The sequence below is a fragment of the Eublepharis macularius genome, chromosome 10 (genome assembly GCF_028583425.1).
Source record: "Eublepharis macularius isolate TG4126 chromosome 10, MPM_Emac_v1.0, whole genome shotgun sequence".
Taxonomy (NCBI): domain Eukaryota; kingdom Metazoa; phylum Chordata; class Lepidosauria; order Squamata; family Eublepharidae; genus Eublepharis; species Eublepharis macularius.
Window position 1 is genome coordinate 31,891,484 of NC_072799.1, and position 20,152 is coordinate 31,911,635.

Here is a 20,152-nt window from a genome sequence, read left to right on the forward strand (position 1 = left end):
GTGATAATGGAGGGACAGGAGCACCTCCTCCCTCCATACTCTAGCCTCAGAGGGAATTTCATCCCTAAAATGGTGCTGGTAGACTTGGGGACACTGCCACATCGAGTTTGGCTCTGAGATGCCATGAAAATTCACTGTACTGACAATTTTGATTTTTAAATTCACCATGAAAGAACAATTTTACTCTCTGAAGCCCGTATGTCAGTAGTAGTACTCCTGCAATTTGATAATGTGCTATTTAATATAAACACAAATGTAGCTGGTAGTGCAGTCTTGTCTTGAAGCTACAGAATTAAATTTGGCTTTTTTTCATTAATGCAATAATAATGACACATTTGCACATGAATACCTTACTTCCTTTGTAGACATGCTCAGTGCCAAATAATGAACTCCTCATTCACTTAACCTAAAACAAGTGTGTCTATTTTCAAATATTGGAAGTCACAGGACATTTAGTTTATCATGAAATACATGATATTTCTACTCTGGAATTGTAAAACCCATGTGAAAAACCTTGGTTCAGCCATTCTGCTAAAGTAAGCACAGAAATAAGATTTTTTAAAAAGTGCTTCTTTTCCCACCAGCCTTCTGACTCCTGAGGCTTAAAAGTACATGCTTCCATGATGTTTCCAAGCTTAAGTCTGCCACTGTATGTTTGCAAACTTGTTTGATAACAGATTAATATTTTTTAAGGGTACTCTAGACAACACTGAGATCCCTACCTACATAGGGGATTCCCAGTTACATGGAAAAATATGCATTTGTAGGTTAACTAAAAGAAAAAGACAACCCTCAGTAACAGTTCCCTTCCCACCCCAGGTTACTCTCTCTTCTGGCCTGTGCAACTAGCCAGCAAACAGGCAAGCAAATTACAATCCTACTCATAGACTATAGGGGATTTCTTTTGTCTGAGGGGAACCCAGCCTTCCCTGTGGAATCCCTCACTTCCTCAACTCTCCTAAGAATTCGGGGGGGGGGGGCGGGTAGCCACCACCTCCTGGAATACACCCACCTCACCAGGTTGATGCCATGATGGCCATCAAGCAGGGCTATTTGGTAATGCATGCATGGGAAGGACTGCAGGTAGGAATCAAGGCAGTCTCTTTATTTGTTCGACAATACACAGATTTTTTCCACTATCAACATCTCTAAAACATACACAAAGAGGGTGCAGGTTCTAAGAAAGAAAATAAAACTGAGAAAGATTTCTAACTGAAATCTTGCATTTGCTTTCTTCCCCCCTCATTGGGTTAAAGCAAAAAAAAGTATGCATAGCGGAAGCTCTCTGGGTGTCACACACACAAACAAGGAGAGAACAGCTCATTTACAATCCCCTCCCCAGTGCATTGGAGGCCCTGGGCTAATCTGAGCCATGGAGCCTGCCTGAAAGTATCAATATATGAGGCACTAGACCCAGCAGAGGGATATATTTACTTATTTTCATTGCAGGATGCAAAAACATTGATCTGGGACTGAGATTTTCCTGTCCCCATCGCACTGGTACATCTCTATAAATGTCAGCTCTTCCTAAGAGCCAAACTACATGAGATGAATATGACACGTTTCCCTGTTGCTTTCCTGTTCACTCACACACTGCAGCCACACTGCACTCAATCCCGTGCTTGGATTGGCATGTGTTTTTCCCCATTCCTCCTAGACAAGAGAAGGTATCCCATAATGCACCTTCTCTACGTGCATGCTCAAACCTTCCTCTGTAGCTTTTCTTAGAGGAAGACTTGTTTACTCAATTGGATGTATTGGGAAAAAACCTGCCGGGTTTCCGGGGGGGGGGGGGGGAGGCTGAAAACAGGAATTCCACACCTCTGCTGAGAACTTGCAGCTCAGCTTGCAGCTCAGCTTGCCCCTATGCAAAAGGGGGTGGGAAATCCCCACTTTGGAAGCCATGGCAGCGTTTCTTGCTGTCAGCCAGAATCAACTCTTTCCTGTCTGTTTGTCCCCAGCCACCTCCAATTTCCATTATTATCTGCGGGGGAAACTATGGGGGCTATCCAGAGGGTTGGGGGTGGCATTTTACAAAATAAACCTACAAAATTTTCAGGGGATCTACTGCTAACTGTCCTCTAAAGACCCCCAAGTTTCAGGGAAATTGCACCTTGGGGAGCTATTTTAGAGCCCCCCAAAGTAGGTGCCATCAGCCACTCTGTTTTTTATTATTATGGAGAGAAAATGACAGCAACTGGGGAAACCTATTGATCATGCCTTTTCTGGGGTTAAATCTCCCTGAAACTTGGGGGATCTTTAGAGGACAGTGAGTAGTAGACCTCCTGCAAATTTGGAGGATTTTGGACCATGCGAAGGTCATTTTAGAGCCCTCCCAAAGTGGGTGCCATCAGCAACCCCAGTTTTTACTATTGTGGATAGAAAATAACAGCAACTGGGGAAACCCATTGATCATGCCTTTCCTGGGGTTCAATCATCCAGAAATTGGGGGCAGGGTCTTTACAGGACAGTGAAGAGTAGGTATCCTGCAAATTTGGAGAATTTTCCTTGCAAAATGCTACCCCAGTCCCTGAGATAGCTTCCCTAGTTTTCCCCACAGGGAATAATGGAGATTGGAGGTGGCTGGGGGCACCCTTTTCAGGGCCCATAAAGTGGCCCCCTGAAGTCCAATCTTCACGAAACTTGGAGAGTCTTTAGAGGACAGTTAGAAGTAGGTCCCCAGCAAATTTGGTAATATTCAATCCTAAAATGCCCCCCTAGACCCACAGAAAACCACAAATCTCATTTCCCATTGGAAATAGTGGCCAAAGTTTACCCAATTAGCAATTTGTTGCCGAGCCAAATTGGAGAACAAGTACCCCCCCCAATCCTTTTCAGGTTCATGTATCAGGTATGTTTCTGAACTTTTGCTCAGATACTCAATAATGTTGCCACGATCTTTCTTCCCACCTCCTCTTTATCCCAACTGAAGACACTGCATGTAGAGTAGAAGGAGGAAGTTACGGGGGCAGGAGGGGGCAGGAAGGAGGAGTAGGGAGGTGGCAGCATCAATTAGAAAATGGGAGAATTTAAAACATGTCATATTAAAAGCAAAGTTTGGGCATAAGCCGGATCTAAGGGCAAAAAGAGAGGAGAGGGAAGTAGAAGCCACCCAAAATTGATGCTCTGCAATGACAACTCACTGATTATGACCACTGACACTTACAACAGCAACTACACCAGTTCCTGACATGTGCATGAACTAGGGCTACAGGACACATGTTCACCCGGGGTAAAATGGACATGGGCAGGTAGGAGCAGACACGATTCTAGACACTCGCATAGCCTCGTGTAACTCATCCTGTGTAGTTTGGCTCTAAGATGAAAACTTTTCCCCTGCTGTCATCCACAACCCCTCCAGCATACACAGCTTCATGCGGCCTGAATATGTCCCAGGAACACTGAGAGCTGAATGCTTCTTAGGGGAAAGGCGGGGAAATCTGCCTCTTCAAGAGTCTTCGGTAGCGCACTAGAAGGCCTGTAGGAGCTTTGCAACATGGTAACTCATATGATGGGAGACACTGTGTGACTGCAAAGTCACATGGTTGAGTACTTTTGCTTCACCAGCACCATTTTAAAATTAGGCCTACAAGGTTACAGAATTCTGGAGGGGGATTTCTAAGTTCTTGCCCTCTTCTTCAATTCTAGTTCTTTTACTAAAAGGCAACTGTTCAAAACCACATATATACTTGCTTCACTTTTTAAAAAAACAGTGTAAAATCCCTCAGAACAGACTATCAACACAACACATCTTTCAGGACATGATACGATTTCCTATGAAATATATAGCCTTCCTGTAGCAACCAATTATATCATCCTTACCCCCAAAAGGAACGGTCTGACAGCAGCTATACATTTCAGTCACTAAAAAGGAATCTATTTTAAGAGTGAGCAACTAGAAAGGTTGCCTGTTCCTCAAATTAATCAAGCCTGGTTTTACTGTAGACTGTATAAGTAAGAAAGGTCCAGTGAAAACCAGTTCTTTAAATATGTTCTCTCTCTCTCTCTCTCACACACACACACACATTCACTCACTCACTCACTCTCACACACACTCACACTTCATTTCTTCAAGTTGGTGTTAAGTTACCTTTTCAACTTGCTTTTCATCTTCTCTCTCCACATTTCACCAATCTTTAAATTACTTGTTTTAAGGTTAGGAAGCCTGGACTGGCCCACTCACCAAGTGAGAAGTCTTTTCAATAATACTCAGCTGATCTACAAAACCTGAGCATTTGTGAGCTATAAATGGTGTTTCTTCCTTTTGATTTGTACATTTAATAAACTGCTTTATAAGCAGTCAAACCTAGAGATATGCAAAGACAGTCTATGTAAACAAACAGGACACTCATTTGGGAGGAAGAGAAACAGTGTCTCTGGTGGGATTAGGCTTGCCAGCTCCGGGTTGTGAAATTCCTAGAGATTTTGAGGAACGTGCATTTTAGGAGAGGAGGGACCTCAGCTTGGTCCCCTGCTACAGCAGGAATAGCATTGCCAACCTCCATGTGGTGGCTGGACATCTCCTGGAATTACAACTGATCTCCATGCCACAAAGATCAGTTCCAGTGGAGAAAATGGCTGTTTTAGAGGACTCCATGGCATTGTACCACCCACTGAGTTCCCTCCCTTCCCCAAACCCAACCCTCCAGGATCCACCCCCAAAATCTCCAGGAATTTTCCAACTTGGAACTGGTAAACCTAGAGAGTGATCTCCTGGCTGCCTCCATTCCCTGGAGACAGTAGGGCAGTGGGACAAAACGGGGAGGGGATGGGAGGAATTGGTGGCACTCCAATGCCTTGAGGTTACTTCTGGCACAAACTCAGAACTGACGTCCAGGTAACACTCTAGGATTCCCTGAAACTCTATGGTTTCTATGTGATCATTCTATGGAAATGACGATGACAGAATTCAGAAAAACAGTTTGAGGAATTCCACTTGAAAGGTTTAATCTTTTCAACAAAACATATTCTCAAGAAACTTCTATTTGCATTCCATTGTCTATAGCAAATACCAGTAAAGCTGTGAGCTTGAAACTGGAATCACAAGTACAACCACCTTCATTTTCAATTCATAGCGTCTGTTTTTTGAAACCATAAACACTGATTCCTCAAAAGGCCTTAACTCTAGGTTAAGAATGCAGAGGAACAGGCGTCTGTAATGGACAATGGGAGAATTGAGCCAGGCAGTAAAGTTATTCCAGCTTCATTTGACATCACATCTTGCATAACAATACACTGCATCTCACAAAACTGGCAGAACCTTGGCTTCCTATCCTATCTGAAGGATTAACCTTTTGGCAGCAAAACTTTGCCTAGAAATACTGAGTGGCTTCCAGGCACAGAAGGCTAATGTTTAAAAGGAACACCTGTGCAAAAACATTATTAACTCTTCTGCCTCAGTATAAATTATGGCCCTGATCCTTTGGTTGTAATCTATGTAACATGTGGGTAGTCTACTGTAGTGGCTTACTGTGCAAAAGATCAGGGGCTTCCTGACGTCCAGTTCCAAGAGAGAACTGCTTCTGAGAATGTAATAACTAAAAACAGAACAGTCTTGTCAGGTCAGTAATTGGAAACAAAGAACATTTATAATTTTGGTTTTTAGAAATTGCAGCACTTACTAAAAGCCCTGGTATGCTTATCTTATTAGTTATTTATTTACCTCATTGCTACTCTGCCTTTGTCCACAATGTGGCCCCAAAGCTGCTTACATTGGTCTCCTTTCCTCCATTTTCTCGTCACAACAGCCCTGCAAGGTAGGTTAGGCTGATAGCATGTGACTAGTCACCTAGCAAGCATGAATTCAAACCTAGGTCTCCCAGATCCTAGTCTGACATGGTAATCACTACACTATACAGGATCTTCTATACTATAAACCAAAGAGGCCAGCTATAGGTTCTAATAATTAAGGTGTAAGAAGTTCTTAGCAAATGTACTGAATCACAGTGTTGACAGGAACCAGAAGGGAAGAACCATCTACACCTTCTTTGCTGTAGCATGGTGGTTAAGTGGTTGGGATGTGAATCAGCATTCCGCTGGTTTGAATCCCTCTACAGCCATGAGCTCAACAGGTGGCCTTGCATAAGCCACTCCTCTCAGCCCCAGCTCCCCAGCTGTATTGTGGAGATAATAATAACACTGACTTTGTTCACTGCTCTGAGTGGGGCACTAATCTGTCTAGAAAAGTGGTACATAAGCACAGTTATTATAATAGCTGCTGATAAATTCTTGCTGTGGAGAAGTGATCAGCTGGATCCAGCTTAATGCCTTACTGAGCTGAGAGAGGAATTAGTCCTGGTCATCTCCAAGGAGGAGGCTGTAAGACCATTCTGTGGCCCCTAAAGATTTCTTTTACTGACCGGTCTCCTCCACACCACTTTGGGAAAAGTACTTGAATAGATGGTAGCAAGCCATTCTGTGCGTTCCTGGATATTATCTAGACCTGTTTTATTTTGACTTTGTAGTCAGGTTTTGAACTTGAAACTGTTCTGTTCATGCTGATAGAAGACTTTCACTTAGGTGAAAAGTAGGATGTTCTTTACTTCTCAATAGGTTTTGATACTATCAACATGATATTTTTTCTAGGTATTTTAATGGAACTGGGAAGCACTGTGGCCTAGTGGGTGAGCCGTTGAGTAAGCAGGATGGTTCCTGAACGCGGAGTTGAGACTGTTGTTCTCCTGTGTACAGTATATGCTATAGAATTCCTCAGGGCTGTATTTTGTCCACCATGCTACTCAGTGTATATGGGAAACCACTAGGAGAGTGGTTTTGGAGAAGTGAGGTGCCACCAGTACCTGACATGATTCCTCCATCTAAATCAGATAAAGCTGGGACATTCTGAGCAGATGATTGGAATCTGTAAGGGAACTGGTGACCATAAACTGAAGGCAACGGATGGTTTATTTTATTATATTATTATATTTATTATATTAGTTTTGAATTGTTCACAATGTTGTTTTTATTGATTGATTGACTGGTTATCTCAGCACGTGTCCTACTTTTAAAATACTGGTAATACTGGGCCATAAACAGCTTTTACTATTGACTAAATTTATTTGGTTTTGTTATTTTTGTCAATTGTGTAAGCCACACTTATAGCCATTGTTTACTGCAAAGAAGAAATAGAATTTTTTAAAATAAAATAAACTTGTGAGTCTCTCTTAAAGAATAAATTCATTATTAAAACAGATGGAAATATTTTAAAAAATTATGCTGAAGCTGAAATATAAAATCATTTTATTTTCCATCTAAATCTTTGAGTTTGCAACAGAATTTATTGCAGTAGTGTCATAGTGCGCATATCTGTTTTTTCCTCAAACTCATCCAAATGCAATGAAAATGCACTGACACCTTTATAGGAGGTAAATAAACGCTGAAGATAGTTTTTGAATTACAAGCGGGAAAATATATTATGTCGTATTAATAACAGGAGTAAGTTGAGACAAAAAGACAAAATATTTCTGGAATATAAATATTCTGTATGGCTCTATCATCCATTTTATTTATTCTGAACCACAACAAGGATAAACAGGTTTGGGGGAAAGAACATCTATGAGTTGTGAAATAATATAATTTTTTTTCCCAATTAACAATTATGGCTTGGATCAAGCTGAACATTTCCATGAGTAGAAAGATTTCTACCCATGCAGCACTTTTGTCATCTTCCTTCTGCTGTAGTCCAAAATGCCATCCCCAATGCTGCCTCCCCCAAGATCAGCATTTCAGGGAGCATTTGGGTCTGCTGTGGTTAGAGTTGCCAGGTGTCCTTACCAAGACAATCCAGTATTTTGTTGGACTATCCAGAGGGAATGAATTAAGAAAAAGACATCTAGGGGAGGGAAGAGAAGAGGAGAAAGGGAAGAAAAAGGCAAGGAAGTGGAGGAAGCAGCACAGAACAAGTGGGAGTGAACTTGTCCCGGGGGCTGGTGCTGCTCACAGGCCGGGCCCACAGTACCCCCGCTTCTCTGCTCCCCATTGAGGGGCACCCCTAGGAGGGCTGAGCTGGCCAGGAAGGGGAAGCAGCACTGTAGTGAGGAAGCTGGCCCACTCACTGCCATAGAAAAGGCAGGAATGGACTTGGACACGGGGCCAGTGCCACTTGCAGGCTGGGCCCACAGCACCCCCACCTCTCTACTCCGGTCAAGTGGCATGTCCCTGAGAGGGCGAGGCTGGCTCCCCACTGCCAGTCCATGGCTGTGCAGCCCTGCCCCTGAGAGACTTGGGGACTGGGCTTGTGGAGCATGATGATGTCACTTCCAGAAGTGACATCATTGCGCTGGGCCCAGACACACACATGCGCATAAAGAACCAAACAGTGGTGAGTACTGGGGAACCCCTTCTTCCCAGGGTCCTATTTGAGGGAAGAGTCCACCTGGCAACCCTACCTGTGGTGGGCTAAGGGAGACAACCAAGTCATGCTCTAAGCAGAAATCTTTCTGCTCATAGAAATACTGAGCTGGATCCAAGCCTTTGTTTGTCCCTCCAATAAGACTGTGTTTAAAATGACTGGGAAACAAACCTGGATTTATTTGATCAGTATAACAGTTAGACAGGAATAAAGATTAATTTATAGAATTGGGCAGTTAGATATCTCTGTTCCCTTTCATTACAACAATGATAACATTCTTATGGAATCGATTCTTATAGAATTCACTACCAGAAGATGTTGTAGTGATAGGGAATGGTTTAGAATGACTTGGCTTTGCTGTATGAAAAGCAGGCTGGTGTTCCTTTTGGCTCAACTTCGAAGCCTTCTACAGTCTAAGAAGCCTTCCTCCAACTCGTCGTGGCTCTTTTTCTAGAGGAAGCCCCGGTTAAGTTGTAGGAAGTCTCCTCAGGCTGGAGGAAGACTATTTGGTTGGATCCACCTCAATGGGAAGAAACGTTGCCCATTTTAAAATAGCTACAGCAGCAAACAATTTGTTTCGAGTCAAGCTACAAGTGACGCCTGACACAAGGTGGACACGAGTCAGGTTTCTGAAAGTTTTGATGGGAAGTGTAGGCGTCTTTTCTGACTACTGCAGCTCACCTCCTTCTCAGCTACTGGGGGCTGGAGTTTACCAAAGGAATCAGTTAACAACATAAAACCTGTCCAACTTGCAGAGATTGCTAGTATTTACAACAAACATTTATTACAAGCAAAGCTCGCCGGCAGCGGGGTGCAAGGAGCTCACCTTCTGCTGGCCCAAGGGAGCCCCTGGCAGTTGCCACCATTCCAAGCCCCCTTACGCCGTTTCACTGGCGGCTGGCAAAGCTGCTGGCAGCTGAAATAGTTGGGAGTGCTCCCACCAGCGACACTGCAGGAAGCCTCCCGTGCCTCGCACGCCCTGTGCCACCGGCGGAAGCACTCCCAACTGTCCCGGCTGCCAGCAGCTTTGTCAGCCGATGGTGAAACAGCGTAAGGGGGTTGGAGCAGCTGCCAGGGGCTCCCTTGGGCCAGCAGAAGGTGAGCTCCCTGCACCCCGCCAGTGGCAGGCTTTGCCTGCAATATATTGTAAATACTAGCAATCTCTATGCAGGCGCTCTCCCTCCAACTCTGCAAGTTGGACAGGTTTTATATTGTTAACTGATTCCTTTGGTAAACTCCAGCCCCCAGTGGCTGGGAAGGAGCTGAGCTTCAGTAGTCAGAAAACATGCCTACACTTCCCATTAAAACTTTCGGGAACTTGACTTGTGTCCACCTTGTGTCAGGCGTCACTTGTAGCTTGACTCTCAGTTCACTTGAAGGTGCTGATTATGACCTGTAAAGTTGTTTACAGCCAGGGACCACAAATCTACAGGACCAACACTTCCAATATGTTCTCAAGTGCCAACTACAGTCTTCAGGCTACCACCAGCTGGCAGTGACCACAGCCTGGTCCTTTTTCATCCTGGCTCTCACTCTAGGGAACAAGCCCACTGAACAGACAGTACAAATCTTTTGGTGGGGAAGGAAAGTCTTTGGGTTTTTTATTTTTACTCTGTAACATCTTAATTATTACCTCTATGTTGTATTGAGCTAAGAGGAAAGGCAATAGTACAAATATTTTAATAAATAAATTAGATTGTTCTAATAAAGCCCAATCTCATCAGATCTCAGATGCTCAGCAGAGTTGGTACTTGGATAGGGGACCACCAAGGAAGACTCTGCAGAAAAAAGCAATGGCAAACTACCTCTGCTTCTCACTTGCCTTGAAAACCTCTTGCTGTGGTCGCTGAAAGTTGTTTGTGACTTGACAGCACATACATACGTAATAAAGGACTGGATAAAGTAATAAAGAATAGACTTATCAGTGGCTGTTAGCAATGGTTCTGTAAATGGAAGCTTCAGGGTTGGGATCCAGGGAACCTTATGTACATGTGCAAAATGCTTATGTGTGTACACAGGGATTCACCAATTTATCCCTTTATCAGGAGCCTCCTACATTTTGGAGTGCTCTTCTCAAAGCCTCACAACTTTGCAGAGGTTGTAACAACTGCTATTGAACAAGATGAAATCAGTTGTGCAAAAAGCTATTGTAGAGTATACCGTTCCCCCTCCCCATCATGGCTGGGTACTGGGTTCAGCTGTGACTCCAAGTTTGGGAAAATGAATGGAAGAAAGGTGGGAAAAAAGGAGAGAACAAAGTGATTAAGATGGATTTTTCTATTTTTCTGTGCATAATGGTGCCCTCAATGGAATTAAATAGGAAAAAATACGTGCAAAAATAAGTTTTCTCAGACAATATGTAAGAGTTTACTACCATGCTAAGTGGTTTTCTAGTTTGTACTAACCTGATGTCAAAGAAATATATTCCTCAAAATTACAGCAAATTTGTGCTCATATTTTACTAGCACTACATCAGCGGTACAAAACTATTAAAACACTTTTTCATTATTAGCCAAGAATCACATACCAATTGCTGTAAATTTTTGTGTAATTCTTCTTAAACAAACTATCTCAGGAGAAACAATTTAAAATCATTTACCTGCTCTTTATCATTTTTGGCATGAGATTTTATGGATTTAGGTAATAACACTGTTGTGTGCAATGACTTGCCATGTATAAAGGCAGTGGCTCAGTTATATTATGGCATTCCCAGCATGTTTTAAAGAGTTTGATATAAAGATTAGTGTTCATGAGAACAACAGCTGCATAGCCTTGCCTAGTGTCAGGCCAGACATACTGTTTACTATCAGCAGTCCCAGTACTGATGTGAAACCCCCCTGCTGTTTTAGGAAGAGGTCCCTGCTGAATGCAGGCTGCCAGTCACGGCAGACTATGAAACAATTTGGTGGTGAACTACCATTTTGCCCGCGACTGAAGCCAAGATTATTTCTTTTTCGAGTTAGGTTTATTTTACTTCTCCAGCTCACTTCCTGCCAAGTACACACATTTTAATTGTTAGATGTTTTTCAGAACAGTCATATCTCACCAGATTGCTTATCCAAAGGCTAGTTTCCACATTCCTAAGACTCGGTGATTTCATTTAGATTTATGTGCATGTAACAGCATGCCATTTTATGACACATTGTTTATTGTTTTTAGTATCACAATGTTTACTTAATTTACATGTGCAAAGATGTTCAATGAATAATCCAACCTTATGATTTATCTTATTGTTCACTTGCTTTTTCATTAGAACATTTAAAATATCTGACTAAGCTAATTTCCAAAAAGTATTATTATATTTTGATGGCAACAAAACACAGAATGAAACCCCTCATCATAAACTCACCTGTTGTCCATCCATTCCTGGAACACCAGGTGCACCAAGAGAACCCTGCAGAGAATCATATACTTAGGCTTAGTAAAATATACCAAGTAGATAATGAACAACTTATTATACATGCAATGCATTAATTTATAATCTCTTAGAACTATGTTGCTACATTCAACCTTTGAAATTTCCTCGAAACCAAGATGTTAAGCACATGAGTTCCAATTTTAAAGTATAACCCTACACTTACTTAAGGTTCCTAATATAATCATCATAATTTCTACAGAACATTAAACATTGCACAGAATCTGGTACAACTTACCAGTACCTAGGGTTGCCAACTTTGCATTGGGAAATTCCTGGAGCTTTAGGGGCACAGCCTGGGGAGAGTAGAGTTTGGGGAGGGGAGGGAGCTCAGCTGGGATGTGATGCTGCAGAGTCTACCCTGCCATTTTCTCCACGGGAACTGTCCTCCATAGTGTGGAGATCAGTTGTGATTCCGGGAGAACGGCATGCCCCATCTGGAGGTTGCCAACCCTACCAGTAGCCACTTACAATTGTATGAAGGAATTTACTATGATTCATTCCAGTCAAAGGCAGCACCATTAATGCTTTGAAGATCTAAACTGCTGAAAGAATTCCATCTCTAACTGTGGAAATGTAGCAATCTATTGAAACTGTATCCATTTAGCTGCTTCAATCAACGTTTTAAGAAATCCATAAAGGAGAGAGAGAGAGAGACTTGTCACTGAAAAGAGTATTAATAGTGAAGAAAAACCCTTTCGCAAACAAGTTCAAGCTGTCACTATGGAATCATGTATGATGCCCTTTATGGATTTTCAGCGACAGCTTAAAATGTGAAGGAAACAGCCATGTAGTGTGGGGCAGCACGTAAGCAAGTTTCAGGAAAAATCACCAACTGATCTTTCATTTCCAAGCAATTTGTTACATTGTTCCACAAGTGACTAAACATCTGTTGTACATGTCTACTTGTTTTAAACAAAAGAGGAGCAGGAAAAGTGACCAGTGGTGACATATCTATAGCAAACATTATAGCCCCCTCAGCTGTCTGTGCAGATGCAGTTCTAAATTAACAGTGAGCATATTATAGTTCAATACTATACACAAATTGCAATTTATTCCAGTCTAACTCCTGTGATTTCTGTGGGCTTAGATTGGAGCAACTCTGCCAAGGATTGTACTGTTAGAGTAGTTTTAAAATCTGCATTCTGCTAACCACACAATGTGCATTTCAATCCAGCATATAAACATTAATTTGCTTTGTAAGGATGATGTCTTTAGAAAAATATTTCAAATGAAAAGTTTGCCTGTGACTAGAAGAGTAATGCTTTTCACACTGACGATACTACTAATTATTCTTTTAAAGTTTTTTTTACCTTCTTTTACACCAAGTTTTATGCCTCTCTTTTAAAAATAGATTTTAAAATTCTTTGCATTCTAGGATTTTTTTTTCTTGGAGATAGTAGGATGCTGGCTAGTCATTGGCAAAAAGCCATTTTTTTTGTTGATATATTTAGTATTGGCCTAATGGTGCAGTGTGGAGTCCATAAATTGTGTATTCACTCTATCTAGCTTTAGCTGTCAGCCTTGATGAGTGTAAGCAATACTGGAAGCATTCAAAGGAAGTCAGCTCTCAGGTTTCTGTAGAAATAGGAAGACAGAGACTGGCCACCAACCATCATTTATCAGAAACACCTAACATCCTTTGTTACTCTTGGTCATTTTTGGGGGGGGGCTCATATGGCAGCGATCTACTTGAATAAGAACATGCCTCCCATATGAAACTCTAGCCGCACTTCCCACAATGTTTTAAATTTGGTTTCATGATTTTACCAGTGCTCAAATAAGAAAATTATAGTAACCTTTTAACCTGCAAGTTCAGCAGACGGATTGAAAACAGTCTTGCTTGGCATTGTGGAGGGAGGCTTGGTGGCGGCAATGGGAATTAGGAATCTTACATTTCACATTATGTGGCTGTATTTTGGGAAAACCGCTCACAGACTAAACTAACTGCTTCAATGTGGTATACAGTAGCTAATTCCTTTCATTCTTACAGCTTGCAATTTGGCACTAGAGAGTGTAATCACTTTCACAGCACTTTTGTTTATACTATACCTTTTGTCCTGGAGGCCCCTGAGGTCCCTGAAAAGGGAAGACAATTCAATTAGCATAATAATGGAGCCAATTTAAGTTTAAGTGACCAATTAAAAATGCTCCATTGTGCAAACTTTCCCAAACTGTACCCAAATCAGCTGACATTTTGCATATCAAGAAAAAGTAAACTTTTTTTTCTGTAAAAAGTACAGTGGACCCTTCCCCCACTCTTTAGCATTAACTACAGGCTCAGACCTTTCTCCTGTTCTGTCTATATTCTACCATGATTCTATTTCTTTGATACTTACAAATCTGTCCCTAGCACAGCAGTCCATGATCTTCCCAGTTTGGGACTTTGTGTAATGCTGAAGCAGCAATTTCGTGCTACTGAAATGTGGGGGAACAAAATAGAGGGGTTAAGTAACAACCTGAAATATACATATTAGAAAGTATTTATTATAAATGTGCACAAATGTAGACTGAAAACAAGTTTAAAACATAAGGCCTGAATGGCAGGCTACATGTATATGCTAAAACTTGCTAAAACATCTCAAGGTACAGATGATGGTACAGTGCAATGACCAACACAAATAGACCAAGGTACAGTAAAAAAAAACCGACCAGACACGTTTTGGCCCTAAGGCCTTCCTTTGGCCATTCAGGCCTTATGTTTTAAACTTGTTATTGATCTACATTTGTGCACATTTATAATAAATACTTTCTAATATATATATTTTAGGTTGTTACTTAACCCCTCTATTTTGTTCCCCTGCTTGTTTGGGTTGAGTTTGTGGGGACTTTCCCCCACATCACCTTTTTTCTTCCTTGTTGCTACTGAAATGTGTCCAGATTCTCACATCTGCTACCTTCTTTAGCCTGGGCAACTTGTAACTGAAACAGGTGACGCGCCATTATTTTTGCTTTTCCAAATGTCTGATTGTCACCTGCTCTCCGATTGTCTCTGGCTTGTCCCACTGTACCTCTGAAGTAGTTACCCCACTTACCCTGACTGCCTGATAGTGCCCTTGCAAAAATTTAACCTCATTCAGAGTTTACTAGAAACAATTAATTTTCAGTCTCATCCTGGTTTGTATTGTGTGGACCTTTGGCTCTCATATCTCTTGGAGAGGAAAGACTGGTTTTTCTACTCATTCTCCTGCAGGCTTAATGGGGATTGTATTCTTCTTGTATGGTATCCACTTCTCTTGAGTGGTTTCATTTCATGTAGTTCCAGATTTCTTTTTTCTCATATCTCTGCTGTATGGTCTCCTAATAATTAAATTTAAGTAATTATTTAATTTCTTAATTAACAAATCTGAAATACATAGTTTGTAGGAACTCATCGGGTGTATATGAAAATTATGGAACACAATTACTTTGTTCCAACAACCCTGTTATACTTATAGGGTTACATTTTTCTAAGTCAACTGAAGTTCATGAACTTAGAGAGGTGTCACTCTTTAGGTTTGCACTGTAAGAAAGGAAAAGGATATTGTTTAATATTATTTCATTTTTATTTCACTCTTCTTTCCAGAAGCTTAGTGCAGTGTATATTTTTCTAGGAGTGTGCATTTTGAAAAATTTTTAAGTAAAATTTCAATTTAGAATCGGGGAGGGCAGCAATATCGTAATCCAAACTGTCTGGGTATTCCTATCCTGGTTCAGGTTTACTTTCAGGTTGGTTTTTGTAAGGTCCCCCTTGGCTGGTGCAGTCAATAGTGGCTCCACTGTGGCTCTGGTTGCACCTCTGTACCCCTGGGATGGCCCTATGCCCTGAATGCTGCCTGGTCAGCACCTTTTCCCTGTGTTGGTGCCCTAGAGTGTGCCCCCTTTTAGGCCTCAGTGTGAGAAGCGCTGGGACCATGGCCCCTATAGCTCCTCTCTAACCTGGGAAGCCATTCCTTGGAGTCAGAGATGAACCTCCACTCTCCTCCCCAGCCAGGGGCATCTGCCCTCTTTTATTCCTTCCTCCTAAGGGGTTGCCATGCCCTCTCGCCTGAGCCCCACCCCCAGGTCTGGGCCAGGTGTGCCCAGGCAGCCTTCTTTGGCTGCTGCAGCCTCCTGTCTGCTGCTGGTTCCCCCTCCACATACACACACTTGGGTCCTGCTCTACTCTGGCTTCACCCCTACCAGGTTTCCCGCCCTCCATGCTGAAAGTGCCAGCAGTTCCCTCCCTCTGGCCAGTGGCATGAGCCAAGTTCACTGGGTCTGCAGCTCTAGCATGGTGGCAAGAGTCAGCAGGCATCTTAGCTGGGGAAGGGGACCCGATCTGGCTGCTGCACTTGGGCCTATTGCAGGTGCTGCTGGGAGGGTCCAACCTGGGCTTTCCTCTTGCCCGCCTGGCCGCTGCACCATCGTGGGATGGCCAGGGTGGCTCATCTTTGTCTGTGCCAGCTCTCCTGGACGAGATCCCTCTGGCCATGGCGGGTATTTATAGACAAATAGTATAAAAATTGAGAGGTGAAACTGCAAGTTCTTCCTTCCTTCTAAAGACCCCCAAAGTTTTAAGGGAATTGAAAAAAGGGAGAAGAGCGACCCCCCTGGGCTTGCGACCCGTCCCTGAGGGACTTATCAGGTGACAATGTGGAGCTAGGAGAGTCATGAGAACAGCCCAACTGCGGCCTGACACCCAGCTGGGTCAGGGGAAGGCCCAGCAGCCCGACACCCAGCTGGGTTGGGGGAAGGCCCAGCCACCGCAAGAGCCTCCACAGCGGCATGACCTGGCCAGAGCCAGGAAGCTGTAGAGAGAGCCGTAGCAGCCTGGCTGAGGAGAGACATGGCAGCTACAGAAGACACGGTAGGCGTGGTGTGCCTGGGGAAAGAGCTGCAGAAGCCTCAACAGAACCTGGACAGTCAATGCATGCCATGCTGGGATGGAAGCTAGCCCTGCTCTGCTGGGCAGCCAGGGAGGCATGGGTAGGGGCTAAGGGCTGGTCCAAGCTTCAGGGGAGGCTGAGAGAGGGGGAACGTCCTGGCCATCACTGGGGAGTGGGAAGGGTAGCCACAGACAGGGCAAAGAATGGGGGAAGAGCAGGAGTCTCCCCCCCAGATGGGCTATATAAGGGCAATCCACAGGGTGACCAATGAGGAGTAGTTGGGAGTGGACATGAGCAAATGAGGTACAGAGAGAGAGAGAGAGAGAGAGAGGGTGACAAGGTTAACAGAGTGGCGAGAGCTAACCAAGTCAACCAAAGGGAAGGGGAGAGGGAACAAGGGTGATCCAAACCCTCCTCCTCCACCCATTTCTGAGGCCAATCCTTTGATCATCCCAGAATGAGAGCCAGCCTGGAGGGCTGCCCGCCCCCCCAGCTCCGACAACCTCCAAGGGGAGCCTAACAGGGTTTAATTTCATGGATGCCTGAACAAAGTTTCCCTAGCCAATCTGGTTTCCATTTTTTCCTACAGGAAAATGCTATGCTTCTTCCAAGGCAATGTCAAACTGCAACAGAGAACAACTCCGCCCCCCCAAAACAAAGATCACCTCTCACAGAACATTGCAACTCCACAAAACCACAAAACCTGGTCAGAACAACAATCCCTGACCAATCCATAAAGCTTTGGAGAAAATCAACAGAGCCTTGGAGAAGTCAGAGAATATGGTCTCCATGACTAGGCCAGAGTCAGCCATTTTGCAGAATTCTTCCTGTTGGAGCATTTGTGGAATGAGTAGGGTTGCCAGGCAACCAGTAGGAGTCCAAGGAGTGACATGGGACGACTTGGAAGTGATGTCACACCTCTCTAGGAATCACCAGAGACTCTGTGGTAAAACCACAATATTTCCAGAGATTCTTAGCACCAACTCCAGAGGAGTTAGCCGTGTTAGTCTGTAGTCACAAAATAGTAAAGAGTCCAGTAGCACCTTTAAGACTAACCAACTTTATTGTAGCATAAGCTTTCAAGAACCACAGTTCTCTTCGTCAGATGCATGGAGGGTATGAAGAAACTGGCCAGATATGGTGAGGGGAGGGGGGAGTAGATGCAAATCAGTTACAAAAGTCATGAAAGAGGTGGAGTGTACAATCCAGGCTAGGTGTGACCCCTCCCCTCCATAGCTGAATCTGACTGGAATGCCTGAAAGGCAGTTGCTTCTGATAATGAGATAACTATCCAGAGTCTCTATTCAATCCAAGTCTGATTGAGTCAAATTTACATATGAATTCCAGTTCATCAGCTTCCCGTTGGATTATGCTTTTGAAATGTTTCTGTTGAACTATGGTGACCTTTAAGTCCTTGATGGAATGTCCTGATAGATTGTTCTCCTACTGGTTTCTGGATATTGCCATTTTTGATGTCAGATTTGTGTCCATTTATTCTTTTGCGCAGAGGTTGGCTGGTTTGTCCTATGTACAGAGCTGAGGGCCATTGTTGGCACATAAGGGCATATATCATATTGGAGGATGAGCAGCTGTAAGACCCAGAGATTGTGTAGTTGATGCCAATGGGTCTTGTATTTTCTGGGTAGATATGTGGGCAGAGTTGGTATCTGGGTCTGTTGCAGGGTCTGGTTCCTGTGCTGGTGACTCCGTTAGCTGGTTCATGGTTGTTTGTGTAAAGTCATTTAAGGTTGGGGGGCTTTCTGTAGTCAAGGAGAGGTCTTCCACCCAGGGCTTGTGAGAGAGAGGTATCATTTTCCAGGATGGGCTATAGAGCAGGCTGTTTCTGGGTACTAGTCTGGCCCTGTCGATTTGTTTCCTCACCCCATTTGGTGGGTACTGTAGCCCCAAAAATGCTTGTTATAAATCTCTTAAGTGAGAGTCCCAATCAAGAGTATTGGAGCAGATATGACTGTAATGTAAGGCTTGGCTATAGACAATCAACCGAGTGGTACCGAGTGGTTTCGAATGGTAGCTGGAGGCATGAAGATATGAGTATCAGTCGGTGGGTTTCTGGTATAAGGTGGCCTTTATCTGTCCATTATATAGTTGTACAGTGGTATCCAGTAAGTGTTCCTGTTGTGTAGAGTGGTCCAGGCGTATGTTGATGGTGGGGTGAAAGTTGTTGAAATCCTGGTGAAATTTCTCAAGGGTTTCCTTCCCATGGGTCTAAATGATGAAGATGTCATCCAAAAATCTTAAGTACAGGAATGGTTTTAGTGGACGGAACCTGAGGAAGTATTGTTCCAAGTCTGCCATGAATATGTAAGCATACTATGGCGTGTGCCCATGGCTGGCCCATGGACCTGTAGATATAGGTTGTCACCAAATTTGAAGTAATCATGAGTAAGCATGAAGTGGCAAAGTTCAGCAGCAAGGTGTGCTGTGGTTTTGTCCGGGATAATATTCCTGATGACTTGTAGTCCATCCACATGTGGGATGTTGGTGTACAGAGCCTCAATATCCATAGTTACTAGGATGGTGTCATCTGGTAGGTTGTCAATGGACTGTATTTTCCTGAGAAAGTCAGTAGTGTCTCGTAAATAGCCGAGTGTGCTGGTGGCATAGGGCCTGAGGATAGAGTCTATATATCCTAAAACTCCTACTGTGATTGTGCCAGTTCCTGAAACAATGAGGCGTCCTGGGTCACCTGGTTTGTGGATTCTGGGTAGTAGGTAAAATGTTCCTGGCCGTGGTTCCTGGGGTGTGTCAGTACCATGGAAACATTTTTGTATGTCCATGGGAAGTGACTTTAATATTTTATTGAGTTCTCTTTTGTATTAATCGGTAGGGTCAGAAGGTAGTATTTTACAGAATGTTGTGTTGGAGAGTTGTCTCTCTGCTTCCTGTGTGTAGTTATGTTTGTTCACGATTACGACTGCACCTCCTGTCAGCTTCCTTGATTATGATGCAAGAATTATTTTTGCGGCTGTTTATGGCATCTCTTTCTGTATGGCTGAGATTCTGCTTTAAGTGATGTTGTTTGTCGATTATCTCAGCCTGGGTATGTTGACAGAAGCATTCAATGTAAAAGTCTAGGGAGGAGTTGCAGCCCTCAGGGGGTGTCCATTTGGAATTAGAGCCAACTGACATCACTTCCAGTTTCTTTTCCCAGAAGTGACCACACACTCATCAATGGCTATTTTTTAAAAGTTATTTTTCTCCCATTGGCCTCAGGACTGGCAGCAGGAAACAGGAACAAAGGGAGGGGATTTCCTGCACCCAGCAGGAAAGTGAGAATCTCAGGAGTGGAGGATGACTGTGCCTGCCTGTTGCCGAGGGTTGCCAATGCCTGTTTATGGCTAGAGGGCTCCTACTGACGAGCCTGCGTTCCAACCCTTGCTCTCTAGGACCAGCAGGAGAATAGTCCAGAGGCAGAATGATGTTGTACAACATGCAATGTCACATCCAGCAAAAAAAACTGAAGGTGCTGTAAGCACGTCAGGAGATGCTCTGGCCAGCCCCCAAACTCCATGAAATTGT

At 43.4% G+C, this 20,152-nt stretch overlaps 1 protein-coding gene across 1 annotated transcript in view; it reads right to left on the reverse strand.

Annotated features, from left to right (window-relative positions):
* LOC129336491 (collagen alpha-1(XXV) chain-like) overlaps positions 1-20,152 on the reverse strand; it is a 79,497-nt gene that overhangs the window by 13,761 nt on the left and 45,584 nt on the right. The window contains exons 7-8 of the mRNA XM_054989618.1: positions 13,818-13,844; positions 11,700-11,744 (exon numbers count right to left, since the gene is read on the reverse strand). Coding sequence (XP_054845593.1) covers positions 11,700-11,744; positions 13,818-13,844 — 72 coding nt within the window. The remainder of the gene's footprint in view (positions 1-11,699; positions 11,745-13,817; positions 13,845-20,152) is intronic.